At 43.4% G+C, this 17,026-nt stretch overlaps 1 protein-coding gene and 2 pseudogenes across 1 annotated transcript; all 3 read left to right on the top strand.

Moving 5' to 3' along the window:
• Nucleotides 1-3,177: 3,177 nt before the first annotated feature.
• On the top strand, nucleotides 3,178-3,571 carry LOC123826947 (annotated as a pseudogene).
• Nucleotides 3,572-4,283: 712 nt separating this feature from the next.
• On the top strand, nucleotides 4,284-6,482 carry LOC123826946 (annotated as a pseudogene).
• Nucleotides 6,483-6,530: 48 nt separating this feature from the next.
• On the top strand, nucleotides 6,531-15,214 carry LOC123826945 (60S ribosomal protein L27a-like). Its single transcript, XM_045851161.1, has 2 exons — nucleotides 6,531-7,011; nucleotides 15,069-15,214. The coding sequence occupies exons 1-2, from the start codon at nucleotides 6,531-6,533 to the stop codon at nucleotides 15,212-15,214; spliced, it is 627 nt and encodes a 208-aa protein (XP_045707117.1).
• Nucleotides 15,215-17,026: the final 1,812 nt, after the last annotated feature.

Genomic DNA, 17,026 nt, shown 5'->3' with positions numbered 1-17,026 from the left:
CATGATCATTTGCCACAGCAGCCCCAAGAAACTAATACTCCTCCTTACTGAGAAGTTATAAGAAATCTCAGGGAATCTGCCACTCACCACTTATGCAAGTTACTGAGCTTTCTAAAACTCAGTTTGATTCAAGCAAACAAGCATTTGTGCAGAGCATACTTAGTGTCTGTCACTGCTCGTTATGTGTTTCCATATTTTTCATAATTGTGAAAAAGACACAGCCAGCTGCTGACTCCATGATGCTTTCAGTCTAGCGAGAAAAAGGCTGGAGTTTTAACAGGAAGTGGTAAGAAATAAAAAGGATCACTTTATGTCCTTTCAACATCATCCTGAGTCACTATTTATCAGGCCTGCCCAAGGATTATTTGATTCCCTGGAAAAATGTACCTTTGTTTGACTTTCCTGTTTGTTATGAAGTTACATATTAATTCGTAGATTTCTGTCCAATAGAAAAAAATAATACCAAAGGTTATATTATTGTCTTAGGACTTTAACCATCCTTAAAAAATATTTTTCTTGATGTGCTACATAAATCCCTCTTCCTCCAAAGCTTTTGGAAACCAACTTTGCCCTGTTACTAGCTCCTTCATCCAATTATGAGTTTAATACATTTAGATACGTTTGTTCTATATTTGTATGTAAGTCATGTTCCTAACTTTGGAAAAACGTGCTTTGACATGGCGCCATTCTAAAACTTAAATGATATCATATTAACAAGATTCAGGTGGCTCCTGGGAGACAACAGCGTTGAAGGAGAGTGAGCTGTCCCTTAGCAACAGAGACTCAGGAGGAGCACCCTCTCAGGGACCGACTCTCTCCCCTGCCAAGGGGCCAGTGTACACCAAAACAATTGTGCTACATGACCATTCTTTTCTTTATTCTCTCCTATCTCCTCATCCTTCATATTCTTGTGTTACTAATGTAAACATATCTCTTAGACATAGCTTTGTTTAAAGTTACAGGGCACAATTTATGTTAATTCCAGAATTGGTCAATTTGAAGACAAATCTTGGCCATTTTTGCTGCAGCGCAAAGGTAGTAAAATCCAAGGAAGATTTCTGCACCTAAAAAATTTTTTTAAATGTAGAAACAATGCTCTTGATTTCTAAGACACTTAGGAGCTGTAAGTTCTTTCAAGAAAATTAAGTGAATTACCCTTGATCTCACTGGAACACTCTCATCACTGAACCTGAAAAGAACACTGACTCAGTAGCAATTTTCTGAAAATGGTGCTCTTTTTCAGAGGTGAGTATAATGTGAAACAGTGATCAGCTCAAGCCCTCCCAGCCCAGTACAAGGACAGGCTGTAAGGTTTCTACTCACATCAAAGTGGCTGGAGAAAAGAGGAGTAAGAACAAGCCACCAGAGAAACTGGAACCTGTGGAACTTCTTAACTTGGAGAGCAAGAAAACAGAGCCAGGCGTATGGGAAGAGCCCAGCAGAGTGACTCTGGGTGAGCAGATAGCATAGCTGGGTACCACATGGGGCAGAGATAATTCACTGGTTTATCTAAGATGAAGATGCACGGAGTTCCACACGGGAAAGCTGGACCATGGTAATTGCTGCCATCTTGTGGGAGAGTGAAAGAAATTCAAGGCACTGTTATCTCCCTAAACCCCTTAGCACCTTCTGATTAAGCACTGAAGCATTCATGCATCCTTTCATTCAACATTTACTCTGTGTCAGCCCTGGCTAGACTCTGGGCACACAAGATAAGTAAGACACAGCACGTGTCCTCAAAGTATGTAGAATACAGACACAGTGTGCTGTTAAATATTGTTACAAGTGACAGCACCCTTCTCAGGTGGGAGCAGTGAAGGAACCCAAAGACCTGCCCAAGGAGGACTAATCCAAAATTCATGGATAGCCAGGCTGATTCCATTCTACCTGACTTTCTGTTGTGAAAATAATTTCCTAAACAGTGTTTTTCTGCCCATTCTTGCCGGTTCTTTCTTAGGAAGTAGGAAAAGAGACGAGGAAAGATGCAAGGCGGACAAGCCCCAGAACCTCACAACATATGTGGAATATTTTGCATTTGACTCTCTAGATACATTCTTCACTTTTCATCTTGCTCTGTTCCCCAGAAGGCTGACTAGCGTGGACTGCCTCTAGCCCTCCCTTGCACCCTGACTTCCAGGACCATTCAGAAAATATTTGTGGTGAGGAGGTCCTGGCCGAGGATCTGCAAGACGGAGGAAAATCAGTACTTGTGACCAGATCACCACCCACCCCCATCCAGGGAGGGATCCCTCAGTGAAAGGTCTCAGTTTATGCCCTCCCATTGCCCTTCCAGACCCAGAGGTGGTAGCAGTGCCCGGAGGTTTGTAGCCCCAGCATGCCGCACTAATTCTTGTGGTTTCCCTACTCTGCCTACACCCCTGTAAATAACCTTGATTTGAATGTGCCGTTGGTTTCTTCTTCCCTGGCTTAGTAGAGATTACTAAATGTTATTGAATATCTTGTACAAATTCTACATAAATGACTGCTTGAAGTCAATAACTGAATGAATAAAGGCATGAATGAATGAGGGAAACTCAGGACCTCAGAAATGCCCCTGCCCTCACCAAATTCACAAGTTTGGTGCTAAAAGCTTGCTGGCACTGATGACAGATCCCAGACCCATACTCACACCACCCTGCACTCATCCCCCAACTCCCTCCTCAAATTGGTTCTCAGGCCCTTGCCCTCTACCTCTGGGGCTGCTCTTAGAAGTCTCCTGTGAGGAGGGCTGGGTGCTAGGGGCATGAGGAGGGCCAATAAAGAGTGCTGTGTTGCCTTCAAGGGCCATCACTAGGGTGCCTGCTCCAGTGTTTCTCAGTATTCAGAGAGAGCCACACGTCTGCCCTCCTAGATGCCCCTGTGGTTGTTCCTCTTCTTCCAGCTCCTCACTCCCACAGGATCCAGCCCAGAACCACCCAGATCCAAATCTCTGCTTCCCAGCTTCGCTCCTCTTGAAATATTTAACCCCTCACGTTACCTCTCTATACAGTCCCTACACATAGTGAAAGCATTGATTGGGTTCAGAACACACTACCCCAAAATACAGCACCTTGTCATATTAAATATCTTAAGCTAAAGGAATTTTATAAGATGGAGGAAGCAAGAAGGTCACTCTGACCTTCCCCCCTTTCCCATTGTTCTCTGGAACGGGTTCTAAAACTCCCATGTCAGTCCTCGATGGCCACCGTGAAGAAGGCATATGTCAATGTTACACTTGAAGGTCAACAAAAGATAAACAAATTGGCACAGAATACAAGTAGAATCACAGAGCTGAAGGAAAAAATAGTCATGAAAAAGAAACAACCGCAAAATTTAGAAGCTGCTTGCGAGGATATCACTCTTGCAGATGATGACTGCCTGATGACACCGTGTCATACTGGTGGTGTGTTTGTTAGCCATTCTCGAGAAACACAAGAAATGTTAGAAGAAGCAGAGAAAAATTTGCAGGAAGAAATTGATGCCTTAGAATCCCAGGTGGAATCCAGTCAGGGGGTGTTAGCAGGTGTGAAAGTTCAGTTATGTGCAACATAACCTTGGGAGCAACATAAACCTTGAAGCTGAAGAAAGCTAACTGTTTTATAATACTTTAAAATTTGTGTTTAATAAACTTCAATATTGTTTAAATGATAATTATACTTCTTCAAATGATAAGGAAAGCAAAATTTCTTTTTTTAATTTTTTTTCATTTCTTTACTAGAAACTTCCCATTTTCACATCTTGCTTATTTATTTTATATTTTTAAAATAAGATAGTATTCACCTATGTATTTTACATAACAATTATATCAGGTATAGGGATTATATGTCATGTTATTAATACCAGTTAAGCAATTAAAAAAAAATAAAACACTCATGTGAAAGGTACCCTCCTTGTACTGGGAGAAGGAAAGACATTCTCATTTCCAGAGATGGGGAATTTGAGCCAAGAAATCTGTGCAAATCTTGTTAAACTGTCCTTTATCTTCCTGGTTACTTCTTTAGCTTTTACTATCTCTAGCCTAAACCCATTTGTCCTGCCAGTTCTTCACAAATTTATTGTTCCTTTGTCTAAAAGGGTATAAAAGCTTTTTGTTCGGCTCACTTCTTCAGGTCTTCATTCTCTTGTGAAGGCTCCACCACGCACATATAAAAATTCAATAACATGTGTATGCTTTTCTCCTATTAATCTTTGTCAGTTTAAATCTCAGGCACAGCCAGAAGCCCTGAGAGAATCTGAGGAAAGCGTTTCCTCCCCTATCGCATCGAAGAGACAGAACTCAGGGGAAGGGAACGCTTTGCAAGGAAATGTCTGGAAGGGGTGAAACGACAGAAATGCTGTGCTGGCATCTAGGGGTGCTGCTGCAGGCTTTTCTTCCCCATCTTTCCTTCCTTCCTCCTCCTGCAGGGTTAGTTCTCATGCTGGGGAGGAATGGCTTAAGAGTAAAGCTGTCGCTCGGTCCATGGTGCTAGAGGCATTGTCCAACTCTCTCCAAGGATGTGGTTTAGGGTTATTTTTTATTTTACTAAAGAAAATAGTCATTATCATTCTCTTTCTCTTGCTCCTCTCTCCCTCTTCCTTCCAGCCACTTTCAGTTTCCCTGTGACAAACAATGCCCCAAATTCTATCTCGCTGGTCATTACAATTACTTCCCTTTAGCCAGAAATAGTACCAAAAATATGTGTAAAGAAATAAATTGCTTAAGAATTGCTTTCTTAAAAAGACTTCTGAGGTGCTTGAGAAAGTATTTTAACACCAACTGATCAAATATCAGTGATTGGATTTAGCTTTCAAATGGATTGCTAAAGGGTATATATTTTGTAAAGGTAAAAAAAATCGTGATTCTCATGCAAATATAAAATGAATATGTGTCAAAGCTTTTATTTGACTCATTAATGGAGGAAGGAATCAGTCAAATATTATCTTTGGTTCCAAGGAGAATTCAAAGTGATAGATAGATGGATAGATAGATAAGGAATGCTAAAGTGAGTTGACAAACAGATACAAAATTGCCTTTTTACACAGATTGGGAAGAGAAATCAACTGTCCCTCCACTGGACAAAAATCATTTTCACATTTATGGACAGAGGTCCTTTGTGTTGCTCTCATTTTTTTTTTACCATTTATGAGTTGTAAATAGCTCAAAGAAAATCAAAGGAGGTAATTCAGAAGGATGCAAAAAACAGAACACTCAGTAATCTTTTTTTTTTTTTTGCCATTTCAAAGGCTTGCACGAATTTTCCTGAATGTTGTCAGAATAGTTCAACCTTTTTCCACAGTACATAGTTTATGTTTGTTAGAAAATAACCTGACCATCACTAGGCGCCCTTGTGAGAGCAACAACGTCTTTAAACCCTGCATGGCAAACCCTGACACAGTGCTGTGAGGCCCAGGGATGACAGGGTGGCCTGGAAATCCGACTGCTTCCCGAAGATCATCCAATTTCTGGATGATTATCCAAAATATTCATTGCAGGAGCAGACAATGTGGACTCCAAGCAGATGCAGCAGGTCCCTCCGTGGGAAGGCTGTGGTGCTGATAGGCGAGAGCACCATGACATGCAAGAACATCCAAGGGCATCCAGAAAACAGCCCAGCTCTGGAAAACTGTTGCTTCATATCCGGGTGAATGTGGGCTTTGTGTTCACCAGGGAGGACCCCCTCTGAGATCAGCAACATGCTGCCGGCCAATAAGTGCCAGCTGCCGCATGTGCTGGTGCCATTGCCCCATGTGAAGTCACTGTGCCAGCTCAGAACACTGGTCTAGGGCCAGAGAGGACCTCCTTCTTCCAGGCTTTAGGCATCACCACTAAAACCTCCAGGGGCACCATTGAAATCCTGGGTGATGTGCAGCTGATTAAAACTGGAGACACAGTGGGAGCCAGCAAGGCCACACTGCTGATACGCTGAACATCTCCCCTTTCTCTTTGGGGCTGACCATCCAGCAGGCATTTGACAATGGCAGCATCTGCCACCCAGAAGTGCTTGGCATCACAGAGGAAACTCTGCATTCCGCTTCCTGGAGGGTGTCCACAATGTTGCCGGTGTATGTCTGCAGATTGGTTGCCCAACTGTTGTTACATCAGTACCCCATTCTATCATCAATGGGTACAAGCGGGTTCTGGCGTTGTCTGTGGAGACTGATTATGCCTTCCCACTTGCTGAGAAGGTCAAGGCCTCCTTGGCTGATCCATCTGCTTTTGTGGCTGCAGCCCCTGTGGCCACTGCCACCACTGCTGCTCCTGCTGCTGCTGCCAAGGTTGAAGCAAAGGAAGAGTCGGAGGAGTCAGATGACAATATGGGATTTGGTTTCTTTGACTCAGCACTAAAAAGCAATCAGCTCAGACAGTTTTTATTGGTGAAACAAGAAAATAAAGGCTTACTTCTCTTAAAAAATAATAATAACCTGATACTTCTGGTATGGCTTGTTATTGTGAATTATTCAAAATGATGAGGAGTTTTATATTGATGGGTGCAATTAAAACTCATACCTGACAGAGAAAATAATATCAGCATAAAAATGATTTTTTTTGCTCTTGCATCTAAGCCACCAACATGCCATCCAGACTGAGGAAGACCCAGAAACTTCAGGGCCACACGAGCCAAGGCCACGGCTGCATGGGCAAGCACAGGAAGTGTCTGGGAGGCCAAGGTAACGCTGGTAGCTTGCATCATCACAGGATCGACTTTGACAAATATCGCCCAGGTCACTTTGGGAAAGTTGGTAGGAGGCATGACCACTTAGAGAGGAGCCAGAGTTTCTGCCCCACTGTCAACCTGGATGAACTGTGGACCTCAGTCCCTGAGCAGACACGGGTAAATGCTGCCAAAAACAAGACCGGAGCCGCTCCCATCATTGATGCGGTGCAATCGGGCTACTACAAAGTTCTGGGGAAGGGAAAGCTCCCAAAGCAGCCTGTCGTTGTGAAGGCCACGTTCTTCAGCAGAAGAGCTGAGAAGATCAAGAGTGTTGGAGGTGGACCTGGGCTCTGGGAGCTTGAAGCCACACGGAGGGAAGTTCATTTAATGCTCACAAGTGCTTTACCAAAAAAATAATTTTTTACTAACATACGTTTACATAAGGATGTTACTGAAAAATATGACTGTTGAATATATTGTTAGGATTGCCAAATAAAATACAGGATCCCAGTTAAATTTGAGTTTCAGATCAATAATTTTTCTTTACTATGTGTCAAATATTAAAACAAAAGAAAAAATGGCTGTGGGGTAATAGACTACAACTTCTATCTCCCTAGGCTTGGTTTTAATTTGAATTTTCTACTTGCAAATATTAGTTTCAGGACATAGAATAAGCTGAAAGGTTTAAGGAAAAACAAGTCTTTCCTTCTATTACCTACTGTAGGGGAGGAAAAAGGTGTCCTGGATCCTCCTATGATCCCTGCGAGACAGGCCAGTAACACAGGATGAATGGCATGGAGAAACTGAGACAGACAGCTGAACAAACTGACCCAGTGATTTACAACCAGATACAGAAGATGCCTTCCCTAGAGATAATCTCAGTTGTATTTCAGCTCCAAGCCCAGAAAAGCAGCAAAACCAGGTGGGTCATTCCAGGACCAGCTGCCGTGACTAATGAGCCCCTGCCCTGGTTCTGACCAATCAGTGCAGTTCATGCCCCAGAAAGAATGCCCCTGAGAAACTGATAAACATTCTGCTGCAACCCTCCCCTAAGATCCTGGCCTGCAAGAGAGAGATAAAACCCTCAAGACAAGAACCCAACACACGCTCTTCCTCTGGGGAGCATGCCTGCACCATTCCTTTCCCCTTCTTCTTGCCCCACAAGTGTGTCACCTAAACCCTAAGGGACCCCACAAGACTTGCAACCAGTGAGCAAAGGGCAGCAGCAGCTCATCCCACCCTAAGCCCCACCCCCTGAATCTGTCTCTAAGGCACCCTTTTCTCTGACTTGCCAGTGAGCTAAAGTAGCCCAGCCTCGACTCTCCTGTTGCTTCTTCTATGTTAAACTCTTCCTTGTTTCACTGTCCCTGACTTTAATAAATGTACCCTCATAGTCACCTGGACTTGTGTTGAGAAGTCCTTCTTGCACAAAGTCAAGAAACCACACACTCCTGGCTAGCCCTAGGGAGACCCGATCAGGGCCAGGTCCCCTGGTCATGTAACACCTGGATGGGTCTGAAAATTAAACTGACCAAGACAGGTTAACAAGAGAAAAGCATACAAATTTCATTTAATGTAAATTTTATGTGACACAGAAGCCTTCTAGGAAATGAAGACCTAAAGAAAGGGTCAATCCAGAGTAGTTTTTATGCCAGGTCAATGAAGAGTGGACGGTTGCGGAGAAATATGACAGGCCAGAAAGTACAGAGTAAGTGGAGTAACCTGGGAGAAAATTAGCAAAATCTGTGTATTTGGATTCTTCTCCTTGTCCCGTTGTCTTTAGAAATAAGGATGCTCCTTTCCAGGTCATAACCTGAGGGTTTCATGACCTGCTTCAGGGAAGAAGTTCAGGAGGACATCAAAGTGATCTTCCTGTGTCTGCTATTTTCTCAGACTCCTTCAGCTTAAAATATGCAATAAATATGCTAAGGTGCCATATTTGGGGTAGCATGTCCTGAACCCCATGACTATCCAAGACAGTGCTAAGCTTGGGTTATTACATGCATTTCTGCATGAATACCACCAGGCGCAACTGCCCAGAAGGGGAGTGATCTGACCACATTAACTTCTGGGACAGAAGGGGCAGCCTGTGGTGACATCCCAACACACTCACTCCCATTGCTTGACAGATAGGCTCAATTATGATAGCCAGTCACAACTTTCTGGCTCATTCAGGACACTGAAGAACACAGTCCTTCCTCTTTTCTAACAGAAACTAAATACCTAAGTAATCATAACTCCTAGATCTGGGACACCTCACAGGAATTTGACAAATAGGACATATTTTTTCCTTATTACATTATACATAATTTATCTTTTTGGGCAGGGTCACACAGACCTCAGTTTGCTCAACAGTCAGTTTGTTAACTGTACCTACTCTGCAAAGCAAAGGAAGAAGTTATGATGTAGTGAAGGAACAGCGTTTCCCATAACATCAAGTAAAGCCACAACAGTATGAATAACGAAAAGGGTAAAATTCTGGAAAAGTTTCAGAAGTAGGGTCAATAGTTTGATGTGTAGTTAAATAGGAGAAATAAAATAGAGCAGGAACTGAAAATGATGCCCTGGCTTCTGGGTTTTGTAGCCGAATAAAAGGTGGCAGGGCTATCAGTCACTGAGCTGGAAAGTAGGGGAGGAGAAGCAGATTTGGCTTCTCTATATAAAAGAGACTGTGTAAAGGTGGGATCTGAATTGCATTGCTTTTCTCTCGTGAATATTCCCCATGCCTTTGTAGGCTTTTCCACATTCTGTTTTTACCTAGCAAACTACATTAAATTTCAGTTCATTTTCTCTTTTAGAAAAGCAGGTACCTATACCATCCCATCAGAGTTTCTGATCAGCCTGAGATTATCAGCGTTCCCATAATGAATTCCTATAAAGTCCAACCCAAAAGACAGAAATATGAAATTTTAATCACCCTGTTAGGTCTTTTGACATACTAAAAGTAGCTTGAAGATCCCCCTGCCCCATGCACCTGGCTCACAATTGGTGCCTTATAAAATAATTGCTGAGAAATAAATTTTTTTAATATCTCATTTAGCTCTAGTGTATAATTCTAAGATCTACTAGAAACTCTTTTTCTTTGGCGTGGATCCCAGCTCCTGGGGTCCACAGTGTCACAGATGAGACGAGACAAATTCACACAGACTACCGAGTCCTGTGGAGGAAAAGGGTTGGTGCGGCTTCTCTCTCAAGAGGAGAAAAACCTCGGAGCACCTCGGCCACCCTCTCAAAAGGAGAGCACCTCAATCCTTGCCCTGACAAGCTTTTATTGGGTTCAATTTGCACAGGAATACAGGGTGTATACGTAAAGCTCATCAATCACTGTCAGACAGAAATAATTTAAAAATAGATAACATTCAAAGAACTCTGAGGGCTTATTCTAAGTCAGGGTCAGATAGTTAAAGGGCCATAACACTTTGGGGAACAAACTCACTTCCTGCTGGGACCCTTAGCTTTTAAATTGAGGGTTTTAGCAAAGTAGGTTTCATGGGATTTTATGCATTTTTTCTTAGGCCTGATCGCCCTAGGAAACCCGCCCTTTCCAGCACAGGGCTGCACCCACCTGCAGAATCATTTCAGGCTTAAGGCATTGTTTCAGGCTTAAGTCTGGCAGGGGGAGTAAGGCAGCCAAGAGATTAGCAGACTTCTTGCAGACAAAATGAGGACTCAGGCTATGTCAAAGCTGAGGGGCAATAGTCCATCACCCTCTTTTTCTATAGCCCCCCAAGTCTTTCCCTAAGGGCCTCTTGGCAACTGTGCCTGTTTTAGGTCGTCCCTCTTTTGAGGAATCTAACCGGTCATTGGCTAACCAGTCATCTGCCTGGGGCCAAGCAGGGTGAAGAGAAAGGGGGCAGAGGTGGTGTCCCAACAAGAAAGATTAGCTTTGTCTCCTAAATAGCTTATGGGCCCAAGGTCCTTTGCTGAGTCTTAGTTACGGGGGACTACAACTTCTGAAACCAGTCAGGGCAGTTCCCAACAGTTCATAATCACCTACTAGTACCTGGAACCTATCTGATTTTTCTTAAGTATGTAAGGTTTATTTTGGTCTACTTACATAGCTAATGTTGCCGATTAGTCACGATCTCACCTATTACAACAGCGCTAACAATTGAGAATGTCACAACTCAGTTTAAAACTCTATGCCGGCTTCCCATGTGAAATAAGATTCAAGCTTTCCAACTTTATGGCCTTTGATAATGTGGCTCCTGCCTACACTTCCTGGTATATTCTTTCTCCAAAACATGACCTAAATTTACACCTGCGCCAGCTTCTCTTCCTTTCGCCTACTCATAGTCTCACTCTACTCATAGTGAAAAGACTAAACTCAAATGTCACCACCACCAGATTTTATTTGGCATCCTCCTGCATCATAGAGCTTGCCCAATGTCACAAGCAAAAATTGTCTGCTAAGTAAGTTTTTAAAAGTTTTATTCCAAGGATTCTAGATTGGAATATCAAATCAAAGTTATTTTATAGATTACAATTGATCTACACAATTAAAAAAAAGACTGCTAGCATGCTCGAAAAGAAAAACTTTTAATAATATGTTTAAATATCAAGCAGAGGGAACATTTTTTCACGCCATGTTTTTAATCCAAAGCATTTTTCAAATAAAATAACCAGATATATTTTGTAAACACATCTTGTGAAGCACTTGTTTGAAATAATTAGACCTTCTGTTATGACAATTACCCACTTAATTTAAACTAGGGAATGAAAGGCAATGAACTTGTTAAGTGCCCCACCAGCTGAAAATACAGCGGTAAATGTGGCAGATACTGGCCAGCAGTATCCATCTCTGCTGCGGATGCTTGTCAAAACATGAGAAAAACATACACAGAGACAACCAGGTCCTGTGGGGAAATAGGGACAGAACAGCCACTCTCTCTAGTGGAGAGCGTCCCATATCCATTCCCAAGCAGATTTTTATTGAGAATACAGACTTAATTTGTGGATTCACAGTCTGGCAGAAAAGATCAAAAGAAGTAGGTGACTTACAAAGGTGCAGACAGAACCCCTGCTGTGATTCTGGGCAGAGTTTGGGATTTTATCACTACAGTACCTAAAAGGCTAGTCTCATTTCCTGCTTGTGCCTTCATATTCTAATTTAATAACATCCTCCAGCAAACAGATGTCACAGGATCTTGCATATTCTATGTCCCAGGCCTGATTACCCTGGGGGTCTGCCATCTCTGGTCTGGGTTGTACTGCCCCTGTTATTTCTGCAGGCCTGAGTCAACAGAGGAGACAGAGGCAGCCAGGAGACCTGGATTTCTCACTTCTAAGAACAAGGACTCAGGCTTTGACAAAGCCGAGAGGGCAGGGGTTGATGTCCATCACCCTTTCATTTCCACAGCCTGAGTCTCTTCCCAGAGGCCTCCTCGTGATCATGCCTGTCTTAGGCGATTCCCTCTGTGGGAAATCTTACCTGTCATTGACCAACTGATCAAGCATAGGAGGTTAGGCATAGAACAGGCAGCATTCATGCCAGGGAAATAAGTTTTGTCTCCTTAGTGGCTCCTGGTCCAGAGTTCTCTCACTCAGCCTAAGTCACGGAGGGTTACAGCTTCCTGAGACCAGGCAGGGTGGTCCCCAACAGATAAACAGTATAGAACCAAACTAAAATTGAGTCACTTGTGTCAATAAAAAAGTGGAGATGGGAGAAGAAACAGAACTTAACCTGACCTTCTTGGAATGTACAGCTCTTCTCAGAAGTGGGCAGAGGACATCAGCCACACCAACCAGACACAGACATACACATCATCTTTGCATGTCTGCCTTACAGGTTCCTCATTAACTAATGAATTGAACCCTGACACCTGTTCATATTTTATTTGTATTTTTGCATACAAAAATATTTGTGACTTGACTTTTTACAAATAACTAACCTTTAATGAATGGAATGGGTTGAAGAGTGACTGGAAAATGAGTAGAGGCAACACATGTATACAACTCTTTAGAGAACTTTGGTAAAGGAGGAATAAATGGTGATGAAAGGAGACTTGACTTGGGGCGGTGAGCACACAGTATAGTGTGCAGATGACCCCCCCCCCACTGTGTAGTAGAATTGTGTGCCTAAATCTGATTACCGCTAATTTTGTTAACCAGTGTCACCCCCAGTAAATTCAGTTTAAAATATAAATAAAGCAGTTTGAATTAGAGGTCATGTTCCTCCATTATCCCTTTAGAGAGGAAGCACTTACATTGCTCTGGGGACCTACCCAATCCCAACCGCATGTGGTCTCGGTGCAACCGCCAGATGAGGTGGCCCCTTGCTCCAGATAAACCCCCGTAAGGAGGCCAAAGCCATGGGTCACTATTAGCTGATGTCACACAACTCCACGCAAGCCCCACCACTCCGGATATCTGGTTGTCCCCTTCTCAAACTAGCTTCCGAATCCGGGTAGGGTGACATCAACGCCATTGGAGGGCATACATGGTGTGACGTCAGTGCTACACGTCAGCCAGCAATGGGGTCTAGTGTTTAGTCGGCTCCCGGCAGGCTCCAGGTGTTGGAAGAGGGGTGAGTGTGACGTCATCTTCTGCATAGACAGGGATGGAGCTAAATCGCCCTACCCCCAACCCCTTCTTCTGTTCTCGGCCCCAGCAGGGGGCGGTGAGGGGGGGCAGCGGGGAGGTCTGGGTGGTATGTTCGTTGTTCGCGTGCTATTTGTAGGTCTTCTTCGGACCTCTGGCACTTCTGCCCTGAATCCTTACAAAACTCAGTTGTAGGTGGTATTCAGCTTTTAAAAGGAAAGACCAAAGGTTCAGATCAGTGCAATTTGCACAAGATTACACAGCAGAGCTGCACTCCTGATAGCCTAGTGATTCTCTTCACCATAAAAGGAACATTAAACATATCTTACGGAATGGTGTGGAGTGATTCGTGTGAAGCACCTTACATCCTACTTATCTGTGGCAAGTCTGTCCATGCACCCAGAACCGGGAACAATTCTGATTTCTAGCTGGACCCCAGCGCCTCGGCACAAAAGAGAAAGTTTGCACACTGAGCAAAAGGCCTGCGGTCCAGGCAGCAGAGTTTATCCAGCAAAAAGTGAGAAAATGTAGGTGTCTCGTCTCAGCTGCATTCTACTAATCACACACGCAGGCACACATCCAAACGTGCACCTTACCTTGTTGTTTGTTGTTGTTGTTGTTGTTGTTGTTAATGATGATGTTGTTTTCAGCGGCAGAGTACAGGAGGAATAAACGTAGTGCACTCACTTCCTACACTCATCCGTACTGAAAACCGAGTAGTCACACTGCTCTTCCACGCTCTGCACATCTGATCAGTCACTGACTCCCGTCTCCCTTTATCTCCTCTTCTCTAATTCCACTAGATAAGATTTCATCAAGTGACCTCTAACTTACTCCGTCGAGTTGATTCTTTTGTCCAATTAATATTTATTGATGTTTAATCATTAAACATCACCAAACGTTGCCGGTTTTACCCCTTCTTGGCACCTCGTGGGATTATACTTCTTCCTGGCCTGGATCGGTGAGATAGGAGTGAACGTGATTGATGGGTTACCGTCAGACACAGCAAGTAATTGCCACTTTGCGGCGCTCCAGAGCTCCTTTCCAGCGACAGGAAACTTTCCAATGCCAAAGGTTCAGAAACAGCCAAGTAAAACGAAAGAATTCCTAGTTAAAAAAAAAAATGTGAACATACTAAAAAAACAGTTTGCAAACCCGGAGCACTCAAACCAGAACATGGAATGAGGCTCAGGGGTAAGAAGTTTGCGTAGTGAAAAGGAGTGTCTTCGCAGTGACTGGTAATTAAGCGAAATTAATGACTGAACTGGTTTTATCTGCTCAGGAGCTGGTTTTGGTTTGCGTTTGATTTTAACACAACATGGTGGTAGCTTCCTCAGCAGGCACCCCTGGTTACTGTGAGCAGAGCGCCCTTCCCCAACCAGGCAGGGCATCCAATTTCTAACACTGACCCTCAGTGGTGAGTGAAGTACCCACTGGATTACCCTGATTTCCTTTCTTTTACATTTTCTTCCTTTCCCCTAAACTCCTTAACTTCCAATATAATTTGCCATTTACCTCCTTCGCTGGGAGCTGTTCTAGATTATAGCTCAGCTAAACTGTTAAATATTTTTAAATAATATATTCATGGCTAATGTTGACATGTCAATTTTTAAAATAAACTATTTAATTTAACTCTGCACCTAACCCCCCTGACATGACATTCACATTTAAAAGAAACCTCCTAGGTATTTGCCCAAATGAACAAGAAAATGGGAATCCTATCTTCATCCATGTAGAAAACATAGTCCCATTCATATTAATGTCTATGTTACATCCCCTACCAGCAGGCTCCCAGCTGTCCTCCCTGGACTTCCTGAGCATGCCCAGGTTTGTGTGTCATGTGTCCTCAGCAGAAGTCCCTTATGTCACTCTCTTGCTCTGGCTTTCTCTTTTTGCTGTCCACTTCTCATGAAGGTGTTCAACAGACACCTGCAGGCAGTGGCCCTTGTGAAAACACCATTGTGGATGCTGAGGGGACTAGCGCCCGGGGCCATGACACTGACCTTCACCCCCAGGGCCTGACCCAGCAGCATGTAGAACAATCTCATAGTTGCTCATGAAAAGAGAGCCTTCTTCTTTAGGCTCTCAGCTTCCAGTTGCTTAAAAGTAATGGAAAAAGGTGGGGGGTGGTGGCATGGTGGAGCACATCTCAAAAATAAGCAGTAGTTTTTAGACAAAGAACAATCCCAATCCTTACGAGAATAACTCTCTGACCAGTTTGCTGATGAGTGTTGAGTACAAAGTCACCTTTGCCAAGATGAAAACTGAGGTCATTTGGAGAATGCGCAATCCTTTGCCCTCTACACATCCAAGGACAACCTTAGCACCCCTCTCTTCTACCAGCTTCTCTCCAGCTGTTGCAGGGGCTTTGGCAGTTATAATGCTTTCTTACTACTCTTTGGAGCCAAGAAAGCGAGCAGGGGAATTGGTTCTTGATAGCTGGCACTGGTCACTAGTCTCTGGTCTAAGCTCTCCCATTCCCATGGTGCTTGGTTCTCTTAATGAACCCAACTCCACATTCTGGCTTAAGGGGAAATTGCTTATGTTTTGTTCAAACACAGGTATATGTACAGTATGGACTTCTGTGCGTTCACATGAAAACTCTCAAAGATTTAACTAAGGTATTTTGCTAAATTGTCACAAAGATAATTTACATAGCTTTTCTCTTTGGCAGTAAAATAATTATGCTGATGAGCACTTTCAAATTAATACATTAAAGTACTATGTTCAGAGAGGGAAAAAGAGGATGAGCAGGTCCCCCATGTTGACCCATGATGAACATGCACCATGGGAAAGAGAAACTTCTTTTGTCTTGAGGCACAGACTCTGGGGGTTGTTGGTTACCACAGCATAAATTAGCCTCTTCTGATTGATAAGCACCGACAGTAAGTCAGCAAAAACAAATTTGGTTTCTGTCCTGGTGGAGCTTATAGCAGAGGTATCTCTGTAAAATACAGATGTGATTATGTTCCCGTCTCTGCTTTGAAACTTTCAATACCTTCCCATTGCTTGAAGGATAAAGTCCACACTCTCAGTTTGGCATTCTAGGCCCTTTGCCACTTGCTTCCAAACGGCAATTCTATTTCCCTTCTCCCATCTATTTTGTGGTCCAGCCAAGCTGGACTTCTGGCTATTTACAGGCTTAATCCATACGCTTTCAAACCCCTGCCTGAACCTTCACCCGTGCCATACCTTCAACATGGGACACCCTTCATCCGCGTTTACATGTCATGGTTTACTGCCCTGGGCTTGTCAAATACTCCATGCCACCCCCTACTAACCCTTTGAGAACACTCGTAACAATCTTAGTTACATGTTCCAGTCATTGTCTTCCTCCAGGGCTGTAAACTCCTTGAGAAGCCCATATTATTCACCGCAGGGTCATGGATATATAAGCACTTGCATTTTGTTAAATGAATGGATGCCTTACTGAATCCTTCAAGGATCATTAGACATGCTGTCAATTCCATGTGCTAATTTGCTATTACTGCTGTTAACAAATTGCCACACAATGCATGGCTTAAAATAATACAAATCTACAGTTCTGTAGAAGTTGGCAGGGCTGTATTCCTTTCTGGAGGCTCTAGGGGAGAATCTGTTTCCTTGCTTTTTGGAGCCACTAGAGGCTGCCCACATTCCTTGGCTTATGATCCTTTTATTCCAGCTTCAAAGCCAGGGGTGTGGCACCTCTCTGAGAATTCTTTCAGAGTCACTTCTCCCTCTCCCTAATAACTCAGCCAGGAAAGTTTCTCCAATTTTAAAGATTCATGTAATTAGATTGGGCTCCCCTGGATAATCCAGGCTAATCTTCCCATCTCAACACACTTAATCACTTTCCCTTTGCCACGTGAGGTAACATCCAGATATTAAAA

This window comes from Phyllostomus hastatus, unplaced genomic scaffold (genome assembly GCF_019186645.2).
Source record: "Phyllostomus hastatus isolate PE091 unplaced genomic scaffold, TTU_PhHast_1.1 phas_contig_86, whole genome shotgun sequence".
Classification (NCBI taxonomy): Eukaryota; Metazoa; Chordata; class Mammalia; order Chiroptera; family Phyllostomidae; genus Phyllostomus; species Phyllostomus hastatus.
Note: the sequence above shows the minus strand (reverse complement) of the source record. Positions and strands in the feature narration are given on the sequence as shown.